This window comes from Formica exsecta, unplaced genomic scaffold (genome assembly GCF_003651465.1).
Source record: "Formica exsecta isolate Colony F162 unplaced genomic scaffold, ASM365146v1 scaffold140, whole genome shotgun sequence".
Classification (NCBI taxonomy): domain Eukaryota; kingdom Metazoa; phylum Arthropoda; class Insecta; order Hymenoptera; family Formicidae; genus Formica; species Formica exsecta.
This window is the reverse complement of record NW_021848730.1, coordinates 239,009-259,583: the sequence shown is the minus strand read 5'-3', so window position 1 is coordinate 259,583 and position 20,575 is coordinate 239,009. Positions and strand designations below refer to the sequence as shown.

General features: G+C 36.0%; 1 protein-coding gene across 18 annotated transcripts in view; it reads left to right on the top strand.

Annotated features, from left to right (window-relative positions):
- LOC115246207 (disks large 1 tumor suppressor protein) overlaps window positions 1-20,575 on the top strand; it is a 496,657-nt gene that overhangs the window by 354,761 nt on the left and 121,321 nt on the right. For 17 of the 18 annotated variants that reach the window (XM_029824882.1, XM_029824884.1, XM_029824886.1 and 14 more), the window contains one exon: window positions 8,490-8,525. In XM_029824882.1, the coding sequence (XP_029680742.1) occupies window positions 8,490-8,525 (36 nt within the window). Of the gene's footprint in view, window positions 1-8,489; window positions 8,526-15,426; window positions 16,320-20,089; window positions 20,287-20,575 lie in introns of those variants that run through there. The other variant, XM_029824898.1, reaches the window with a different exon arrangement.

Below are 20,575 nucleotides of genomic sequence, written 5' to 3'. Positions count from 1 at the left end.
AGAGAAATATATATATATATTGTTATAAGCATTTTATTCGTTATAATTTTATTCTGGATTATCTTCTACTTTCCATCCTTTACTAAGAATTGTGTAATAATCCCCTCAATGATATTTCAACATATTTTAACGACAGCTATAACAAACGTTGTGCAGATATAGCTTATGGGCATGGCTATTCCATTTTAATGACTAGACTATATATTACGGTATTAAAAAACTGCGGACTTTGCGAGTAAGAAATACTGTCGCGGATTCGTGCTACCGTGAGTTTACTGGCTTCTCGAAGGGCCAGATTATGGAAATGGCAAAGACAAAGGACCGAGATCGCGTCGTAAAGAATGAAATAACGAAGGCGGCGTGCACGGCAAAGGCAGCTACACGCGGAAAGAATTAACGATGTACCTTTAAGCCCCGACGTGTCTGTAACGGCATTTTTACCTTTCCTTTTCTTCGTAACCGCAGTCTTCCATAATCGTAAAGAAGAATATCAGGCATGATCGCGAGTTCCCTGTCCGATATTGAAGTGCGAGCGAACGATGCCCACGTAAAATAGCGTTTTATCGTTTATCCTGACAGTTAAATGAGATGTGAAGTTTTTAAATCGCGATATAATGTTTGCGAGTTAAATTTTGATCGTTATATATATATAGTAAAACAATTTTCGGTATTATAAAACTTATAGATTGTAATAGTAAAATAAATATAATTAATTTGCAATTTTTATTCTCATAATATAAATGTCTGGAATATATATACGTGTATATGAGTGAAAGAAATGTTTTTGTGATATTCTTTCTATATGATGGTTGGTTTTGTCTCAATTCTTTTGGTTATTTCAAAATATTATCTTTTTCCAACTTCACAAAGAAGTGTAGCTATATGTATATAGATACCAGACTATTGATATTTTCTTTTCAATACCGATTTCTTTCTCTACTTTTTTTTGTTCAACCTTTTCCACAGCAAGCTTCTTATATTCGTTATACAATATACATATATTCTTTCTTTCTCTCTTTCTGATTTAATTATTGTAACTAATTATTAATTACAACGTGTTAAATATGAAAAAGAATAATATCTTACTTTAAATTAACGAGAAGTTTGAAACATTTTCTTCAAAAGTAGGTATTTAAAATATTTGTTTCTATCTATTCTATTATCTCTAAAAATTTGTATTTAAAATATCCTAAATTTGTATTTGTAAAAAGTGTTTCTAATATAAATAAATACAGAGATTATTTACATTTTTTTCAGTATTGAAAAAGAGAAATTTAAACTTGCCAAATATATTGGTTTCCAGTTGAAACAACCTGCAATCGCACGGATTTACAATTCTATATTTTTCAATAAATTGCATCAAATTAGATATCATGTATCTTGCTGGACACACATCACGATTATGTGATAAATTGTATAGCAAGCATTGTTTTAGTATTGAAATTTTATTTCAACAGGAGCTCTCTCAAAAATACGTTACAGACACGTTTCAATGTAATATCATGCATATAGCTGTTGAAATTTATTGGAATATTTTTCAACAGGATATTTACGATGAAAAATCATGTATTTATAAATCTCGATAATCGTTTATTATGTATTTATTAAACGCTTTTTTTATATTATATATGCCTTTTGTGCAAATTAATTATTCGGATATTAAGTTTCTTAAACTCCCTTGTTTTTCCTAAAGATTTGTGATTATATTACATAACGAGCAAGAGTTAAACTTATCGAGAAGGAGAGATTATTAAGAACTACTCGACGTATTTTATTGCGTAAATCTCTCCGATATCTCGGCACATCGATTATTACTCGAGGTGATTATTAAATCGTCTGCGGTTTCTCTCTCCAGCATTCATGTTCCGGCCAAGTTTGATAATTAAGAAGCGACAAGGAGATTGGTGGGACGAGGTCGTTAATAATTTAAGCGGGTGAGTCGCGACGCGAACAAGCCTCCCCTCGCTTCTCGATCTCGAAGAACAATTCGGTATTTGCTCGTCTAACGTAACGTCGCGAAGGCGTGGCTCGGGCCGCGTCTATTAATTATTGCCAGCTACGCGTGTTCATAATTAAGAGGCAGTATTGCCCAGCAGCCGCCTCCGATATGCGCGTAGCTCGCCTAAATAGTTTTCCGCAAGAAAGTTTGGCGCCGACGCGCCAGTTTTTCACCTGGATGTTTTGCGCTCATCGGCGTCGTCGTCCTTTCGGCCGAAATTCTCGTCGCGAGACACTCGCAAGAAGAATCCCTGCAGCGACTTATATAAGCCGCGCTCTGTCTTTAATTTAATTACGTTTGTGCGCGAGAACAAAGTTGACGCAGAGTTGTTGCGCACGATACCGTGAAATAATTTCGCGCAATTAGGCAATTTTGACAAAATATTATCACGCGCAAATTCCTGAACCGTCGTGGAAGTCGAGGTGTGCTTGGGAGTCTTCGCGACGCTGAATTTACGAGGCGTCCTAGTAATTCCAGCGTGCCTCCATGACATAATTTTATTTACTGCGAGACATCTATGAAATTTAATCAACGTACAGAGCTATTTCGTGCTTACGAAAGATTTTAATGACAATGGTTCAAAATACTTGATATAATCCACTCTGCGCCGCGTAAAATATGTCAAGAGAAATTATCGAAAAATTAGAGCCGAGTACATAATAAAATGGAATCAACATGTTAATATGTTGATAAATTTGATTAACGAACGAATAAAAATGATTAAAGTGTAATATACATAAATATTTAATATAAATTATGATAAAATTTTTCATATTGCAAATTCCTGATTAAAGATACATAAAATATATCAAAATTGAAAAATTTCTTGTAAAAATTTTTTTTCTTCTAAATATATTGGTTCAAATTTCCGTCACACTGATAAAATTGTGACGTTGAGCGATAAGCGGCACTAAAAACACAAGAGGTAAAAGTTTAATCTGGTTTTTCCGGGCTCATATGTCGTTGATCTAATCCCCTTAACCATTAAATCGTTGACTTAGAACTTAAATCGCGTGCTCGTAACTCGGACTTTCTTAGAAAATGCGTATTCTCGTATCTCAAGTAATTTAAGCCCCGAGCACCGCAATAAGCGTTACTCTCCTTTTATTAACAATAAATCATAGAGATTTTTCAGGGATGAAAAATGTATTGTTAGCTAGCAATAAAATGTATCGTGCTATTCACACTTTACTGTTGCACGATTTATTTTCACGCGTTTTTTTTTTACACCAATCTTCTAATTGTTCGTCTAATAAATATTTATTGATATATTTCATGTTTTCTATGCGCCATTATAAAATTATTCTTTGATTACCACAAAGATCAGTTCTGCTAACAGAAAGATAAATAATGAAAGTTATGAAAAGATATTCTGCTAATTAAGGAATATACTATGAGACGAGGAATTTTTTTCCTTTCTTCTTCTTCCGTTTCTTTACAACATGAAATATTTGTCTATAATGTAAAATTTTTATCAATAACTGTCTAAAGAAATATGGAATTTTTCATGTATATTGTACTAGCTATAATATGTAATTAGCATCAAATTCACACACACACATTTCTCTTCAGGTTAACGCTCGCAATTTTATCCAAATAGTAGCATCTCGTTCAAAATCATACCTCTCTTAGGCGCGTAATTTATTTCTCGAGAAGAATAATATTCTTCTTAAGAACTTAAGATCATCCCCTTAAATGCCCAAAGGATCCCTCGCCCCCAATGTTCGCGTAGCTCCTCTTTTTCCACAGCGACACAGCAACCTTTTATCCGCGTCTCTTTGCCTCTCCTCTTCCCATGCCATATTCCATCCGAGTCGTAAGCCGGATTTACGAGCTCGCCGCGTGTCTCACGAGAGACGAACGTTCCCGTCTCGTCGCGCGACGCCATCCGCTCGCGGGACGTTTTCCCGATCCGGTGCTCAACAAATCATCTTTTCAGCGAAATCTCCTTCTATTTCCGTGGATTATCGTTGCACGTAAGATAAACGAAAAAATGTTTCTCAATATATGTACGTCGCTAGTTTATTCGTTATAATTTTACGTCGTTTACGCGTAAATAAATATCATAACGATCGGATAATTATTGCGTACGTGAATTGAGCGTGCCGTAATTATTACTCGCTACAAACGATTTAATCGTTATGAGAATATGAATAATTTCACGCTTATGTTTGCATGATTAAATTTTATGACCTTATTGACCGTCTTTTCAATGCACATTATGAAGTTTATCGAATTGCAATTAATGTCCTGAAACTTGGAATTTTTTCTAGGACCGGCCGAGAATTAACGTGAATTGTGATTAATTTAAAATGCGAGAGATGGAAAGCCGCAGAAAGATGATTTTAATACGCCATGATATTTTCCAGCCGGTCTCTAATTATATAGCTGGCATCCATTCCCATTGTCCTTTGCGTACCTTACATTCTTCCGCTTAGTTTTAATTAACCACCTAATGCACCAGCGAAATGTTAATTTTCTATGGCATTAGTTTCCCTTAACCGTTGAATTTTCATCGTGCAACTCAGGTGTACGCTAATTACACGTGCACATAATTCTGCTCAACTAATTTATCGCTATTTTCGCGATCGAACCGACATGTAAATATTTTTTTGAATATTCGGCATTATATTCAAATTAATATGAGCCTCGTTTTCACTCTTGGAGCACAATTAACGTTATCAGAACTTAAAAGTACAGTCAATCATATGATCTTGACGATCATAACTTCTCGCCAAAATCGCGTAATTTGACTGAGAAATTTTTTTTATTTTATTTTTCTTATTTTATTTAACTTTTGTGCCGCGTAAAAAAGCAAACGCGTCCAATACCGTAGAAAATCGAAACATCGTGATACAATAGAGAACTTTAAATAAAGATAAAATGTAATGCAAATCAAGGCAGCGCATTTAAGTAGAACGAGGGCCTCGGGAGCTGGGAGTCGATTGAAAACGAGAAAACTTTTTCACCATTGTTGATCTACGTATTCCGCCCCGGTCGAGAGTTACGAATGCACGGATTTGCCCGGGGCTCGCGATTAAGTTCGATTCGCCGCGAGAGCATCTCTATCCGCCGATCTGTCCGCCCGCAAAGAATCATTACGAGGCGCAACCGGCAAACCGGCCTGATTTCATTTGCATGCTCAGACTCGCCCGAGCTTCGATATTAATTGGAAAAGCAATTTTATGCAACGCGACAACATTAAAAGGGGCCGTCAGTGTTATTGGAATGTGCATTTTAGCCCGGTATGCAATTTATCTCGAATAAAAAAGTGCCTTGATTTTCAGCGTAAATAAAAGACGTCCGAGATATTTTGTGGAATATTTTGCATTTTTGTTATACCTGGAGAAAATATATTATAGTAAAAGTTATAATATAATTTTTATATATAATCGTGGAACATACTAACACATAAGAGATATCACGCTATTTTTATTCAATAATATATATATTGCACACGTATTATATTTTACAAGAATATTGTAGTTATTATAAAAGATATCTAAAAGAATATTGTAATTATACAATTTTTTTTTTAATGCACGAATAAATGCATGATTTAAAACTTTTATAATAATATATATATATATATATATATATGTATATATTTTATATAATTAACACTATAAAACTTTCTCTGTGTATAGTCACACAATATCGTATTAATACAAGCGAGTTAAGTATTTTTTAATCCTTTGCCAAAAACGACTCAAAACGACTGACATAATAGAATGCGCTTAAAGGGAAACTGTCAGCATCGTCGCGATATGCAATCTTCTCGTCGCAGTGCGAAAAGAACGGTGCCGCTTTAAAAGCGTCGTTAACATTAATTTAATCGCTCTTTGTACGCGGATAAATAATGCGTAAAGATAAACGTTAAAGCGTAAGTTTTTAAAGAGGCTGATCGCAGCCACTTCAAAGTTTTTTTTCACCTAGTACGGCAAAGATAAGAACATCTCCAACTTTATATAATATGTACTATGTTACTGTATATTACTAAAATATTGTAATATTTCATTATTGATATATAACTGGACGTTGTATAATATTTTTAAATACCGACGTTTATTGCATGGAACGGAGAGAGTACAGTGCTGAAAAATTTCTCGTGCATATTGAGTCATCCCGTGAATCTCATCTATTTCCCAATACGCATATATCGATCCCTCGTTGTTGCGAGTAGCTGCCTATCGCGCGAAGATAAAATTCCAAAGTGATACAATTAATTTCGCCAACAACGAGCCGCGGCTGGTATATTTTCGTACGAAAAGAAATTTGATATTAAAAAAACGAATGTGCTTACAGGAATGTGCGACTGGTCCGATTTCCATAAATTTCCGCGACGTGTATATCGAATGTGCATTGTAACAGACGTTAACTCAGAGTACACAGGGCATGTTTCAACGTTGGTTCCTATATTGCTGTCATAAATCTAACAAGGCGGCCCGACATTAACCACCGACCGCCGCCTATAGTTCCGACCGCGACACCGATTCGACCTTCACGTCCGATAAAATAGCTGTCTATACACTCCCTCATATTTACATCGATTTAATGAACCGCGTCGGAGCATCGGCGCGAAACGCGAGCCACTCGTTCAAAATCACACCGCGCGTCTCTGGAAAGTTGATTTGTAAAACTTTTTCTACGACTTTTTCGCAGTGCAAATACCCGTTCGTCCGTTACATGACATCTTCATAATAAAAATAACACAGTTGGAAAAAATTTCTTTCTACCGCACCAGGGGAGATATTTTATTTTATATGTGTGTATTTATGTTGTTCTATTTCATATTTATATAGTTGCAAAAAATGAAAAATAATTTTTTTTAGGTACTCGTTGCTGTATTTTGTACAGGAAAGGAAGGATATGTATCGTACATTATATATTCTATAAAATAATCATTAGTTATTTGCATTTGCAATTAATGGAACTATAGTGCTGTTACGTCATTTTCGTAAATCGAAGAGTAATATCTCTATACGAGCCAAAGAGAGAGAGAGAGAGAGAGAGAGAGAGAGAGATTGGAACCGTTATCGGTCGCGTTGAAAAACAGGTGCATTTTTCAACTATCATTCTCGATAAACATGTTCGCCCTACTATTCAACGAGAATATACTGCGTCAGTAATGGAGATTTTTACGGCACGATCGAATGTGTTAGCTGCAATAAAAACAACGTACGAGCTCTCGCGCGCTGCAAACGCGGGAAATATTGTTCATATTGATTTAATAAACCACATTGTTCTCATTGCGACAGTGAAAATGGCGACGTTGCGTAAACAGTGAGAAGGGAAAATATTCCAGATGAAATTTTCTTTCTTCCATAGCTCACGCGACCGAGAATTACAATGAACAACAGTCGCGATTGATCTTTTTCTGTGTACGAAACTTAATTTTTTTTTCTTTAATCAGCGAAATATCATTGCATGTTTATCGTGAAATTCATTAACATCATATCGAACATTTGACGATATGTATTTCACTGGGAAACGACGCGTATTTCACTGGGAAAAACGTTTGCCAATCTGCCGTTTTCCTTGCGATTCTCCATTTGGCGCGATCGCGCAAGCGAGTGAACCATCGGAGTTTCGAGAAATAAATCTCAATGTTGCCGAGATTCGTCGTGGATCAGTAGAGTGGAAAATTGAACTGCGTCACCGTGTTTGGTTCACGACAACATTTCTTGCTTTTAATATTCAATAAACAAGGAATTTGTACTCTGTTACGGGATATTTTCACGCAATTTCTGTCGCTCGTTTTGCGGTTGGTGAATTTCACGACGATACATTGTAAAACGTAGATTTTCAACGCAAATTTCTAATATTTTAAATTACGTCAATATATCTCTTGACATATTGTAAATATATCAAAAATACTCATAGCAACAAGAAAATTATACTATTATTTAAAAAAAGAAGTTTATTCGATCTAATTTATTTTATAGTCCATCTATATTTTAAGGTAACGAATGATATTGAAACTACGTTGATCTGTAACATATGAATAGAAGATTCCCGAAACTATTTGTTATTGCTATTTTTTTATTACCAAATATTAATCTTACTATAGTATTATTCAATTAATATGGTATTATTACTTTACGCTTTATTAAATTTTCAATTTTTTATAAGAATAATTTTATTTGACATTAAAAAATCAAGATTTTCTCTCTTAATATGTCAATATAATAAAATTTAATTATTGCGAAAAAGTTATAAATTTTTTTTCTTTATACTTGGATATATGTAACAAACGCATATCTTTGTTTAGAAAGGAAATTTAAATAATTATTCTTCATTAATACTAATAATGATAATACCTACAAAATAAAATTATATGAATATATTTTACTGTATAATATAATATTACAAATTCTGTAATAATAATAATATAATAATATATGCAGTTATAATCTAGACACATTGAACATTATTTTGCAAGTCCCCATCGATAATGATATTTCTAACCGAATACCCTTTTTTGTTACAGAGTCACGACAGCTGGCAGGGACATGATAGTGACCAGGTAAGCGTTCAAAGCTTGGAAAAATTGCTTGCGAAAGTACGATTTGTATTAACACTTGTCAGCTTTTCTTTCCCGAAAACCATCTTTGCGTCGCTTTTTCACACATACTGTATTCTCTATCGACCGCGTTTTGCTTGCTTTTTTCGGAAAAGCACGCTGACTCTGTGAAATTCTTTTGCAATTTGCATGTTGATGTGCTAATCTTGTGCAGAAATGTCACGTTTGTTCGTTTACCGGAGAAAGCTCCGTGTCTTGCACAAAATTTTCCGGGCTCTGTGGTATAACCGGTAGAATGCAAATCGCACGCTCTTGTAATACGAGTACTCGTATATACCCCAATTTTTTTCTTATCCGTTCTGATTTTCCGATATTTTGATAGTTTGCAATAAAAATGTTCATTATCACCAAAGTATCTCTAATATTGAAGCATGAAACTCGCATTCTTTGATCTGTTTTAATATTGACTTAGCAATGCAATTTTACTCTGCATTTTTTCCTGCGTTACATCCAGATATAAAGATGCGTCAAAATCAACGCATTATTTAATTTAGTCTCGAGATAAAATCCAGATTATTTATCTAAATTTGCACATGTGTGTGGATGATTTTACCAAATTCAATACAAATCTTAAAAAGTAAAGAATGTGAGGTTTATTTTACATCTAGATCTGTCGCACAGTTCCTTGTGATTTTCTATTTCACGATTTTTTGTCGGCTATCGAATAGGCAAGATCGAATTTACTAATAAACAATTAACATTACGAATAATTACCTGATCTGAATAAATCTGAACACGTAAAACGCGCGAATAATTGTAGTCGCAAATAGCTATAGACATATGAGAGAAGAGAGAAGGGGGCATGAGAGGAGAAAAGCGATTTGCATGACAGTGACGCATGCGATCCTCTCTCAGAGCTCTTATATCGTCCTTTGGTTACACGGTTATACAACGTGCGCTATATCGCGCGCCGTTATTAAGGGCGCAGCTGTTTAATGACGTTGCGGCGCGACTTGCGAAAATATTTGTCGAATCGAAAGAGAGAGAGAGAGAAAGAAAGAGTGAGAGAGAGAGAGAGAGAGAGAGAGAGAGAGAGATCAGGCGTCCATCGATACCGATGATCGATTTTCGATCGAAACTGCGTGCAGACAACGCAGCTGCTGCTGACGTTCCTCCGCTCGCCCATTGAGTTTCTCCATACAATACGCTTGCAGATACGAGCGAGGATATTAATTAATTCCTTATTACATAGAAGTACCGTATCTGACTCGCGATCGCTTGATTAAACATGATAATAATGTATCGAATTTCAACATGCAAGGGAAATTTAATACGCATTCTATTGTGATATCTTTATTGTGTACAGGTTATTTGATAATATGCAAAATATGTTTTTGATTTTAACCGTCAAATTGGAACATGCGAGGGAAAGAAGTGAATACGCATTTTTATGATACCTTTATTATATGCAGGTTATTTGATAATTCGTAAAATATATTTTTGTTTATCTTGTGTCTAACGAGAGTCAAACGAAATATTGGAAAATAATTTTTCTCGAATTCTCTCATTGCGATTTCTATCATTATAAATATCAACAATTTATGATTTATTGCTTATATTATTTACCACGGTATAATATAGAAACGAATGCTATAAATGAATCGCCGAGGCATGTCAGGCGCATTGCTGGGAAGCTACGAGGCATTCCTCTGATAATGCAATATAGTCTGCAAAATGCCCTTGGAGAGAAATCTGAGGGCAGGCGAGACACTTAACAATGGTGCGGCGTTGAATGTGATTTAGTGTGGCGTTTAATCGGATCTATCTTGGTGCATCTGTTGTGTCTTATGCCGCCGGTGATTCGGCAGTAAGGATATTCAGAATACTATATCGCGATTGTCGCACGCCGAATTCGTCCGGTAATCTTTATAGAATTATGCCGCTACAAAATTTCTCGAATTTCAATAAGTGATTAATATATTAATGAGAATTTAACAACAGATATACATATATGTAGCAGACTTAGATATAACGACTTCAAATTGATTTTAGCTCTTTAAGAAAACATATACGTGTTTATAATATCACAATAGCAGAGTTTTAATTTCTCAAAAATTAAATTTTTTAAAATTAATATTATAATTTTCAATGTAATTGTAATGAATATAATCATGAAAATTAGGCAAATAAGATGAAAAAAAAAAAAAAAATAAATAAATATGGAGTCTCGTTGGATGAAAATTTTATCTATTTGCAGCGTCGAAATTCAGTGCCGTAAATGTAGATATAATTTTGCTTTGGACGCGGTACGTAAAATTGAATCTCGCTCGATGAGTTCTTGCTATAGGTGAACCCTTGCACTCTGGCAAACCGTGTTGTTTTTCAATGGCCTCTTCTGAGAAGAGAAAGAGAGTACTCTCCTCCGGCCGTCTGCTTTCTGTTTCGGATATCCACAATACGCGTCATCCGCCGCGTCATCCAATGCTCTCTCCACGAGAAATTCTATTCTCTTTTCCGGAAGTACAAAGCGCATCGCCCACGTCCTTTGTTGTCGTGCATCGACTTCATCTCGTCTCCCAATTACTCTCCCTTCTTTTAACCCTACACAACTCTCCGCTTTGTGGAAGGTCTCTCAAAGGGACCGTCCCTTCTTCCAAGTCCTCTTTGTTTTCCCACGAGCCAAGCCCTCCTTCGAAGCTTTTTCTCTCGCTTTTCTCCAATCACACTATCGCCACTGGCTTATTGTCGGGGAATTTTGCTGCACGGCAGACAACGACGACGATTCAACTGTAAACAGGATTTCGGATTTATCTATTTACGTGATGGTGATTGCGCGACGCGAGACTATTGTTGACATAAGTTCCAATCGGGACATTTCGCGAAACGGCTTTGCTTCGATTGGGAAACTACTTCTTTCGCATTGCTAATAGCATTTCCGCCATACGTTTGTTAACAGGGAGCTTCAATTTGACAGTAATTTCCTTCTTCTTGTTTTTCTTTTGTCTCTGCTTTACTTCATTCTTCTGCATTTTCCACGACGAGCGTCGCGTTACGAAACGCGAGTAAAACGGAGTAGGATCGTTAACAGCCTAAGCCTTTCTTTTTCTGGTTTTCTTTTTTTTTTTCTCTCTCATTATCAGGACCGCGAGGGATCATGCCGGGACCATCGAGACCAGACGGAGTACATGAATCTCTACAAAAAACAAAAGAGAACAGGACACCGTCCGCAACACACGTGCTAATTATGTCGCGCAGTCTCTTCGGAAAAGCACGACAGTTTTGTCTCAGGAAATAAATGGAAAAGTTGGAAGTTATATCTTGTGGCTTTAGTACATATATTACGTTGCGCCTCTTTCTTTATATATATAGTACTTGTTTATCCAAAAATATAAAAATATAGAATATATCAATTGGTTGATATATTAAAGTAGTAGACGTATATATAAAATATATCAATTACATAATTTTCTACTTATTTTCCCCCTTTTCACACTTTTTCTTTCCTCACGTAACCATCCTTTAAAAATTATAGTTTAACATGTATCGTGTTCTTTTTTTTCTGTTTTCTTTAAATTTACCCTAAATGCGCATATATACACACACACACACACACACATACATAATACGCGCGCGAACTTAATCAGTATTTCAACGAGATGCAAATCGACATACTTCGCCGCCTGCTGATCGCAATCGCTTTAATCTAAATTGTTTCTAATTGCGCAAGATACATTAATTAAACATCAGTATCACCGCACGTAGTCGTGACAATGCAATGCGTTGGCAAAGATGTTGTTGTATTTCGAGTGCCGCTAAATCCTGCGATGCATGAATAATGCACGCGTATCGCCGCGTGTCAAAGTAAACATCGTGATTTTACCGACACGAAACGCTTTGCCGATTCATGTAAAATTGTGCGCGTTTCATGATTAATTTGTAGATTCCGAAATAATTCCAATTAATTCCTGCACATCGCACTATTGCGTCACTTTTGATATTCTCTCTTGCCATCCGGTAGAATCGATCATCGCTATTTTATCAGTTGAGCGCACACGTATGGATCGTAAATTTCTTACAGGTGTCACTTGTGGTTTTATTTGACAATGTTATTTCTCTTTTACGCAACAATTATATGTGAAAAAGATTAAAAATTTAGATAATTTTAAACTCTAACGATATAAGATATCTTTTTAAATTTCTAACTGGACAAGAATAAAACAAGTTTATAAATAAATGTTATGATAAGAAATATAGAATTTGTAAATATAATAATAAATGTACAAGAATATTGAATATATTGCAGAATATATTGCTAAATTTATAAAAAGTTGAATGAAAACGTATAATATTTTTTCTTTCGGTGTAAAATATTTACGAAAGTTCTAGATTAAAACTTCAAATCGTAGATATAAATATCAGCTGATATCCTCATACCATTTCTCATTTCGTTATTGCTTCAAAAATATATTATTTTTAACATCGGTGATAAAAATATTTTTAATATATTTCACTGTATTTCTTTTTTCTACGATCGATAAAAAATAATTAAAGCATCGAGAAGTAACTGAAACTTACGAAAGATTTTCGAGGCAATTTTGTGCGGCTGTTATACGAAATTTGGTCAAAGGTCACCGGACACAACCCTTTCACCTTAATTGGCCGAACACAACGCAGCGCCTGTCCTCAATTTCACGTTATTCGCCATATAACGTCAGTCGCTCTCGCTGCTGAATTTCCCATGACTGACGAAATTTTCGTCAAGATCGGCCTTCAAAGGACCACTCAAACAACCGCGACAACGCGAACTCGTCTCGGTTCATCGATGCTCTCGGTGATCGATGGTGAATTCCGGAATGCAAATTGCAATCTGAATTAAGAGCTCCATTATTTCGCGATACACCATCTGTTATATTGGCTTTCTCTAGAATTTGCTCAAGTTAGGACACAATCCGATTATTATTGACATATAGAAAGTATATATATATATTTAAATAATTGCAAACTATTTAAATTAATTACAAAAATTATTTAAAAAATTATTTAAATTAAAATTATTTCTTTTTTGCGTGTGTAACGTATTTTCTATTCTTTTAGCTATTAAATTATCAATATGTGCGTCTTCGTACAATTCTAAAAATGAAATAATTATAAAAAAATAAATGAGATTTATCATGCTTCGATTATCATTGTGTTTAAATTGTTCGCTCATCACTTGCGAAAAATATGGCGTTTGTGCACTTTAGCGGACTCGTTGAATTTGAATGCCCTGTGACCCTGGGTAAAAAACTGGTTCCTGCTGTTGACGATACGGTTGGCTGTCGACTCGAGTCACGAGGTATATTTGTTACTTTTTTTTTCTGTGGAGATTCATAAAAGATTAGCAATAAAAAAATCTCATCTATTCGCGAATCGCGTTTACGTACGTGTGCTTTTATAGTTTGAAAAAATCACAATTCGAGTTTTGTATTCATTTAGTTCCATTTCATTGCAAATACATGCTCGACGTATAATTTTGATTCGTTCGATATAAAATAAAAATATAACTAAAATATCTACGGTACGATTAAAAATAAACAAGTGAATGAAACAAGGATAAGTATAGATGAGAAATTTATCTAATCAGAAATCAAAACTTGTGATAAAGACTTTATCTGACCGTGAACCGATGTCCTTACAATATGATGCATCATTTTCACGGGCGCAAAAGGGAAAAAGGGAAAGAATGCATTAAAAATAGCCGTTGACAAGAATGGAATTCCGTATCGCGGGGATTCATGCCTCGAATTCCACGTGCAAAAAGTCGCGATTCCCAGAGACGGCCGATGAAACCAAAGCGTGAAACGTCCTGTCGGTTGGTCGGCTCTCTCACGATCGACCTCGCACGAACCTGAGAAGTCACGGTCTACGTTTTCAGCACGGTTTATAACTCTTTCGATTGCCCGTTCTCGCGGGCTCGCGCGTACTACACACGACGAGCTAGAATCGCCAGGAACGAAGGTGTACGCGATCGCACCCTTTGAAGAAGGAAGCTCTGTCTTTTTGCGAGAGAGTCGGATCGAGTTTACCAGGTGGAGATTGACAGATACATAGTACCAATGTCGGTCCTTTAGAAAGGTTTGTCAAAAAAATTTCAACTTCTGCTGCTCCAAAACCGAATTCGAAAAACTATAATAAAGAAAGTATATAGGTAAGGAAATTTAAAATGTGAAATTAATCACACTTGGATAAACTGAAATAAAAAATTATGTAAGCATTAAGAAATTATTAAAAATCTCAGGAATAATAAAGAGATGAGAGAAGATAGATTATTAAAAAGCGTTAATTAGACATATAATTCTAGAAAGATACGTAGAGATATTAAGAAAAAAATGAGAATCTTTATAAGCGTTCTGACTCATCCATCGCGTGTATTCCGCCCACATTTGTCTCGTTCAATAGCCTCGTTTGACAGATCGCTCTGTTGAATGGATCTACAGATAAAATTTTGTAGATGCAAATATAAATTCTAAATAACTATCACGTACAAAATGACTTTGTGTATAATATATTTATTCTTTAATTTTTGAGAGATAAATACTTATTCTTGTCTCTGGAGATTTTTCTTTGTATATAATACAAAGAGATTACGCAAATTTATATTTAAAAAAAAAAAGATACAAAAATATAAACAATTTTTATATTATTTTTGAATTTATCTCGTTCTTTTTCTCTCAAAATTACGTTATTCTTTCATAAAGTTTCACGGAAGGTACCGATGCGAACGGTCCTGCATTAGAACCGCAATTTCCGTGCAGGTTCGTTCGATTCCGTCGACGTTCGGCTCGCTCTCGTGCGTGCAGCGCGAGCTTCACGCCGGTGTTCGGTCGGCCGATGACGTCAACAGCGAAGAGGCCCCGTCGTCTATCGTGAGCGGTCAACTCGAGTACGCGACCGACGAACGAGCGCTCCGCCGCAACCGTTTCTCCTCTCCGAGGATCGCGACGGGACGCCTCATACCAGTCGCGTCGCTTTCGCATCATCGATTATCATCGAGTGCCAATGCGAGAATCGCGAGTGCTCGCCCTTGGCGATTACGTGAAGTCGCTCGTATCCGCCGCCGTAACTCCACCGCTAGTATCGTAGGAGACGGGAAGAAGGAAAGAGAGAAGAGAGAGAGAGAGAAACAGAAAGAGAGAGAGAGAGAACGAGACGACAGGAGCGTCCTAACCTCTACCGACCGGCGGTGATCTTTCGGGCACAGTACGCGACGGTCGTTCGACGACCAATCTTCTCTTCTCGGTCGTTTCTCACGTAGCATCTCGGAGCACGAGTGATTTGGAATGCGATCGTGCGGAACAAGGTGAGAGATAGAGGAAGCGCGACGCTCGGCAAGAGCGAGAGACGAAGGTGAACGAGAAGGCGCGAGATTTGTGTAAAAGATAATCGCGCGCGAATTCGACGAGCGTTCCGATTTCACTCGAGCGTCGGCGTCGCGTCGTGTCGTGCCGTGCCGTGCCGTGAGAATATAACACACCCGGGATTAAGTGCAACCTGTTTTCAGTGCGCGCGCGTGCTCGCGCTTTCGCTCGTGTGCGTGTTAAATGTACGTGCACCTGTGTGCGCCCGCGTGCGTTTGTGCGTCGTATGTGTACGTGTGTACCGGTGCCCGTGTGTGCTCGTCGTCGTGGAATGCGAGGCTCGCATGTGCAGCAGGAACGGATCGACGCTCGGTGATCTCCGACGCCGTCCGGACGCCGGGCACCGCCTCCGTCGCCCGTCGCGTTTGACACCGTGGCCTCCTGGGAAAAAAATTATCAGGTAGAACGCGGAGAGTTTATCGGCCTCGCCGATTTCCCTGTGATTTTGCGATTTTGCGGAAGGCACGCGCAATTATTCTTTGGTGTATTATCGCTACACATTTTCACATTAATTTTTAACATTTTAAAAGAATCTACTCCGTTTGAAAAATAATTAATTTTTGTTAAAATGTTGATTTAACTCGTTTTCTAATTATTGAAATTTCTTTTATTGCCGGTTGATATATATATACGAGTAAATTGGTGCGTTAAAATCTTTCTTATATATGTGAAAATAATTCCTGCGTAGATTGCGTAGATGCATAATACACTTTGAGATAACACGTCCATAATTGTTGTTTATTAAAGTTAACGAATTGAATTTTACATAATTGTGTGTCCTCTCTGTATAATATATTTAAAAAGATAGCGTTGTAAATGAGTTTTTTTCCCTCATAAAGTATTCTATCCACATAAGGTAAATCTTTCTATTTTAAGAGGGAAATTACATTTTTGAGACAAAGAGATAAAAAGGAATGTTGAAGTTGCATCATTGTTACTAATTTGAACAGGATTTCTCTTTTTACTATTGCTTTATTTTTGTTTTCCGATTTCTTTAATTACTGTAAAATTTCGTGTCCCCGTCACTAATGCTGTAATTATAATTCTACAAACTATTCCTGTATATTGCACTTTTTCTTTTTTGTTCCAAAGATTAATTATTTTTATATACGGATATTTAAAATTGGAAAAATTTTTAATGTTATGACTTTTAAATATTATATTTTCGTTGTCAATTTTTGCTAATGAAAATCATGATTTATGACTTTTCTTTACGTCTAAATTTACCGCAAAAGTATGTAAGAAATAAAGCATAAAAAATATAGTGCGTGTTATAAAACTAAAAATGGTAAAAATTATTAGAATTAAGCTGAAAATTTTAATAAAAGTAATATACATATATATATTATAAAAATTTTTCTGCAAAATATAAAAATACTATTGAAAATTGTTTCGATTGTGTATATATCTTATTTCTCTAAAAAAAATAACTAAAATCATTGTAAAAACGACATTTTATATCGACTAATTTGCATAAGTATCCGCTCCCCGTTCTATCGAGAACACTGGTAACGTTGCTCTCCTCTTCGGAGCATGTCGTGGGAAACGCGTCGCGCTCGCGTGGGACGTCCACGTGGAAATGGAAGCCGCCACACATTATATCGTGGGGTTTTCCTATGCGGGGCGGCCGCTATTCGTCGCCTCGACGAGAATACGCATCTCGTGCATCGGAGCGAGACGGATAGACAACCTGTTTACGATATCCAGCGCGCGCACGAGGACGCGCGTACGTACTCCGGCGCATGGCCGTCACATACGCGGTGTTTCGAAACCGTTAGAAAAACGGTTGCGTTCTACGAGGAAGGTCGCATACGCTTTTTAATCCGTGTCTTCAATTTGACGATTAATGCAATCACGGATATGAAGTTTCGTGTTAGGGATTAGAAAAATATCAGTACCAAGTGTAATAATGACGGATATTGGTGATTATTAATAACGCCTTCATGTTGAAATGGTTTATTATTTTTATTTCTTGTGAAGAAGAAATCTATCGCTAATGATTTAAAATAGCCATAGTCATAGTTAAGATACGTAGTTGCATTGATTTTTCTAAGGGGACATGACGTATTATCGTTTCCTCGAGAGAGACGAGAATATTCTACAAGAGCGTGACAATACGCGTTGTTGCATAATACGAGGTCGCCATTCGAGAATCTAGGGATAGCGAGATATAATAATTTTTCGATTGATTGAACATTTTCGTTGGCAATAAATATGTCGCTTTGAAACTCGGTGTGTCATAAGTTTTTCCGTTATATAATATTAAACCATTTTAACCGAGTGTTCTCTCTTGTAGATTTGTAACACATTTGTTTTTCGTGACATTTTTAACCAAGGCTATTTGAAATTTTGCATTCTTTTGTATGGACAAAGTTTTTAAATTTTTAGTTTTTGTTTAATACCATTTTTTTTTTAAATAATTGATTCAATTATTTTAATGTTTTGTCGATATTTTATCGGATATTTCATTGCATTGTTATCTATAAACTCAGTCTTTTCCTCTGCTATTGAGAAACGCATCGATTATTCGTAGCTTTCACTGATCAATCATTTTAAATATCGCCGATCAAATCAGAGAATATTTTTTTTTTATCAGGACGTTGTCACACTGACCTTTATTCCTACGCTCTGCAAAACTCAGTCACCTCTCGTTGCAATACTTTTCTCACGCGCCAGCTTCATGAATGCATTTTCATCTGCATTTAAATTGTAGTAATTATAAAATCAGGGCGAAACGTATATAGAAATGAGTTGCTGTTTTGTGCTGATTTCTAACAGATATATAGTATGGGGTTTAAAATTGAAATTAGGGAATTAATTAAAATCATTTATTAATCTTGTTTTCCAACGTAAGCATTTTGACTTCGCGAAATGTATTTTGTTTGATGAATATAAGAGAAACACATCAGCGTTTTGTTTTAATTTTTTATTACGTGACGCAATACTGTGACACGCGATAATCGAGCAGCCGACGAATCGCCAGTTAATCGTAGAGCGTAGTAATATAATTTCACGTGTGCTATTCAGGTTAATTCTCCGAAGCGGAGCGATGTGTCCCTGAGATTTATCAATTGGGTCACCTCTCAGAGCTCGTACGATACATTACGCGCAGGTGCATAGGGTATATTTTTTCGCTTATCGCGCATCGAGAGAAAGAGAGAGAGAGAGAGAACTTCAATAAATATGCCGTATGAAAAGTTATACCCTTTGCTGGATCTATTTACATAACCGAGTTAATCCTCGTTTATTACGCTCGATATTGCGGGATAGCGGCGCGATAACAATATGAATAATTGATTTTCAACAATGTTAAAGTGTGTGTAAACAATAGTTCGCGCGGCTGAAGACACATGAGAATTTGTCGGAAAGAATACGCTATATCGAACAGAATTACAAGAGTTTGGGCAGATGTGTCCCATATTTTTTTACATTACAATTGCCAAAAAGTTCGATACTTTGCCTCGTACACCTGCCACCTGAAGGCAATTAGAGATGCGAAAGTGAGTCAGACATGAGTCTTTTGTCTCGATTATCCCTTCTTTTTCGACCCCTGCGATATAACGTAGACTAATATCCATCTGCTGAAACGACATTTGGCGGGATCTGAAATACGAGTAGATAGTATCGCGTGTACCGTTTCACTGCGCACAAGTCGTTTCGACACCGCTGTACGCGGGAAGAGTCCTCGACTTATAAGAAGCTTGATGTAGTATTCTTTAATATTAAACCAAATATATATGTGCGCTAATGAAATACAATAGGATGTAATAATATATATTTCAGTGAAAATTAATTAGCGAAACGTGGAAACGTTTTAAACGACATTATAATTTGCGGAGAAAATTTCACAAAATGAAAATAATAGAGAATTTTGTATAATATATATATATATATATTTAAAAAATTATAATTAATTAATCAACATTGAAAATGAAAAATTTCCTGTACCATGTTTAATATAATAATTCGATGAATGCAACTTCAGCGAATCAATAAGAAGAGTTTTTTTTTCTCGATATGAATCAATATAAACCGAAATTTATGTGCAATCGTAAATTACAAGAAATAAAATGGATATAAATTTCGCGTGTCCTCCGCACGCACGTCCGCGAAACCACAAACATTATTCATAACGTTGATCGTTGTTCACCTACCTTGTGTGCTGTGTAGTTTCATGCGTTTTGTGAGAAGAATAAAAAAGATATGATGTGCCTCGGTGCGATCTGAGCGGCGGGATTAATTGGATTAATAGAACAGCGCTCTCTCTGGATCTGCAATAGCACAACAGTAGGATGACTACTAGAAGGAAGAAGAAGTCGCAGGACGGCTTTCTGAAGAAGGTTTCGAGCCTATTCAATCTCGACACGGTGAGTCATTTCTTACTGAAACGAACTTTCACATCTCGATAGCGATTTTTTGTAATTTTAATCCAACAGTCATCGCGAGTTGTCATGGCCAAAAATATTTGTGCCCAAGCTACATAGATTAATTATTATAAAAAAATGTATTTTTGAAAAGACAAAAGATCAAGTGATAAAATTAATTCTGTATTAATGTGAAGTCTAGGCATTTAAATGGACATTTTATCAAGCATAAAATAGCTATTAAAAATTCAGTAAGTTTTTAATTAGTTTTGATTTTTTTTCTAATAAAGAT